Below are 3,170 nucleotides of genomic sequence, written 5' to 3'. Positions count from 1 at the left end.
TTTCTTTCTTTCTTCTTTCTTTCTTTCTTTCTTCCTTCCTTTCTTTCTTTCTTTCTTTCTTTCTTTCTTTCTTTCTTTCTTTCTTTCTTTTATGTACACTTATCCTATTCGTGCCGTTGTGCTTTTTTTTTTACCCCCCAAAGAATTGCCCAAAGAATTGGTTTTTACTACCCTCTATGACACGCTTTTTATCTATGATATTTTTGTCGCTTCATGAAGTCTGCAGGTCCACTGGAAACTTTTATGGGTTCTTAATGTGTTTTCTCAAGTTTCATTCGTATCACTGGCTGCATGCGAAACCCTAATATTAATGAAGTCTTAATGTGATTCATGGCTCTCTGTGGAGGTGAGATGGACATAAAATAAGTAAAATGAACTGAACGTCGCTCGACAAGAACAAAGAAAAATATATCAGACCTGGAAGAAGATATCGGCCGACAGAAGCGCTGTTGATCGTCTGCCAAACGCTGTGAGAAGCAGACGATCCCCAGGCATTTGGCTGTCAGCTACTGGTGTCGTATGACTTCTGCTTCTTCTGCTTCTTCTGCTACTGCTGCTGCAGCTCGGTTTTCTATCACGTTGTTTGGGTATACACACAATGTAGGGGTGTCGAAGTCGAAAGTTGTGCTACTGAACGAGGCATTGCAGTCGTTCTGTCTCAAAACTCGTAGAACGATAATACATGTATGTATTATCAAAGGACGTACATAACAAGATAGTTCACTCCTCTCTTTGAGCCAATTTAAAAAAGTACCCTCAAAATCCGGTGGCGCCCTCTTTAAAAAAGCGCGGACTTTGCGAAAAGAGTTACCCTACTTGTGTGAAAAACAATGAAAGGAAAACTAACAAACTGTGCTGTTCCTATTCTTCTGAAGAAGAAACGAAAGAGAGCTTCAAAAATAAGACTGCGGCGACATCTGAAGCAATGCGCGGACTTCCGTTGACACTTTTTTGGCAGAGTGAACTATCTTGTTATGAACTATCTTTGGTATAATGAAACCTTATCGGTGGGTTCTGATGCCAAAAGATCGACACGAAGATTGGATGTTTCGACGACAGTGACTGACAAAGTCGCATCGTCTGCACACCCCCTTTTTGTAACACGAAGAGTGTGTTGGCAGTTGACAGTGAAAGAAAATTGCGATCTCATCTCAGTACGAAAATCACAATTGAGGGCGAAAGAACTTGGCGGGTGTAAAGTTATGCTACGAGCCCGCTCTCTTCGTACATTGTCTCTTTCGCAACTTTGTCAGCTGTTTTTTCGTTGGCACATTGGCACCTAAACTAATGGCTTCCCAGAAGAAATTAACTGACATAGCTTTAGGCAATTTGGCTCATGGCATTCTTCGTCTCTTAATTAACTAAGCCCGCTTGGGTAACAATTATATCTAAATAATAATTAACGTTTAATACCGGATAATGAGATCGGTGTCAAGTGTCGCGGGTTTTTTTTGTTGAGAGCCGTACAATAAAAGGAAACAGAGCACGGGTGGGCTGCCGTGTCGTCGTGTGCAATCATACACCTAATGAGGTCTACACCGTCTTAGCCGCTCCTTTCTTACCTCTGAGAATGTTCTATTTGCAATGACATACATACCATCTACACGCACTCACGGACACATATTTTGTACACACACACACACGCACTCTTATGGGTAGATAGATAGATAGATAGATAGATAGATAGATAGATAGATAGATAGATAGATAGATGGATAGATAGATAGATAGATAGATAGATAGATAGATAGAAAACTAAAAGACAGATGGACGAAACATACTCGTATCTATTTAAATAAGAGTATCATCATCACTAATATAAATTGTGTGTTTGGAATGATACAAGCTTATTTTAAAAAATTGAAAAAGAAATATTATGTACACAAATCATTACCATTTATTTTTCTTGATTCCTATTTCAGACTCAAGTTCCTCCCACACAGACAGACTGAAGTCTTGTCCGTTGTCGCTGACGTCATCACCATAAAGGTGAAGCCTGACTCCTAATCGGCCCACCGTATGATTGTGGCACTCCCGCCCCCAACCTGCACAAGAACACAGCAACTATATCACGTACAGTCGCATCTTCACAACAGCAGCATCAGCCACAACAGCATCGGTAGGGAAAGCGTTTACAACAATAAAAGCAGCAGCAGTAATAGCAGCAACAGCAGCAACAGCAGCAACAACAGCAACAGCAGCAACAGCAGCAACAGCAGCAACAGCAGCAACAGCACCAACAACAGCAACAGCCGCTGTAGCGAGATCTTCAGGCCAGACAACAACCAGTACCAGAGGCCGCTATTGATGCATGTGAGCGCCATGTTCCCCAACGTGCTAACCCCTTCCTCCATCTACCAGAGCATGCTCCGCTCGCCGCTCGGCCTACCCACCACACACCCAGGTGGCGCCCTCAGCTCGAGTTCAGCCTCCTTCCTCGTGGAGAACCTGCTCCGTGAGCGAGCCGCTGGCATGATGGCGAGGCCACAGCACCACCCGGGCATGACCTCAATACCCGGACTCGGACTCGGCGTCGGGGTCGGGGTCGGACTCGGTCTCAGCGCTTTTGGGGCGGTTCCCACAAGCTGTGGACACAACAACACCGCTGCTGGGGGCGGCGGCGGTCAACCTGGACACATCTCACCACACGAATCCGACCACCCGTCCCCGCCCATAAACCTGGACAGAATTCACGAAAACGCCAAAGCGTCGATGGTTGGCATGGTGACAACGCAGGCTGTTCCATCAGGCTCCCCTCCTCCCCCTGCAGCTATCCGAGTCGTCTCCTCCTCCTCCTGCTCCTCCTCCTCCTCCTCCTCTGCCCCCCTCAACGGAACACCGACCAATCCGGGGTTATCAGTGGCTCCCAGTAGCGGACTTTCCAGCCCTCTCGGCGGCCCACAGGGGCCCTGCGGGGGATCCCAGCAACCGTTTCTCAAATTCGGAATGAACGCCATCCTGGGGAAAGATTTGCACCGGCGTTCTCCCCCAACAGCAACAGGTAACTTGTTGTCTTGTTGACTCAGCCCTAGCCCCGGGGCCGGATAATCATGATAATAACCCGCTTATTGAGTGCATCAGTCAGGAGGCAGTAGGCGAGGTTGTCTTTAATTCAGTTGTTGTTAGGTTGTTGTTGTTTTTTTTGTGTTTTTTTTGTCTGCCGGGGGGGG

General features: G+C 46.3%; 1 protein-coding gene across 1 annotated transcript in view; it reads left to right on the top strand.

The window, feature by feature from the left end:
* The window catches only part of LOC101853651 (nuclear transcription factor Y subunit alpha), a 20,377-nt gene that overhangs the window by 13,363 nt on the left and 3,844 nt on the right, over positions 1–3,170 (top strand). Inside the window, exon 2 of the mRNA XM_005110696.2 lies at positions 1,923–3,001. Within this exon, the coding sequence (XP_005110753.1) occupies positions 2,020–3,001 (982 nt within the window). The 5' untranslated portion in view covers positions 1,923–2,019. The remainder of the gene's footprint in view (positions 1–1,922; positions 3,002–3,170) is intronic.

This window comes from Aplysia californica, unplaced genomic scaffold, assembly GCF_000002075.1.
Source record: "Aplysia californica isolate F4 #8 unplaced genomic scaffold, AplCal3.0 scaffold00931, whole genome shotgun sequence".
In the NCBI taxonomy this organism is placed as follows: Eukaryota; Metazoa; Mollusca; class Gastropoda; order Aplysiida; family Aplysiidae; genus Aplysia; species Aplysia californica.
Note: the sequence above shows the minus strand (reverse complement) of the source record. Positions and strands in the feature narration are given on the sequence as shown.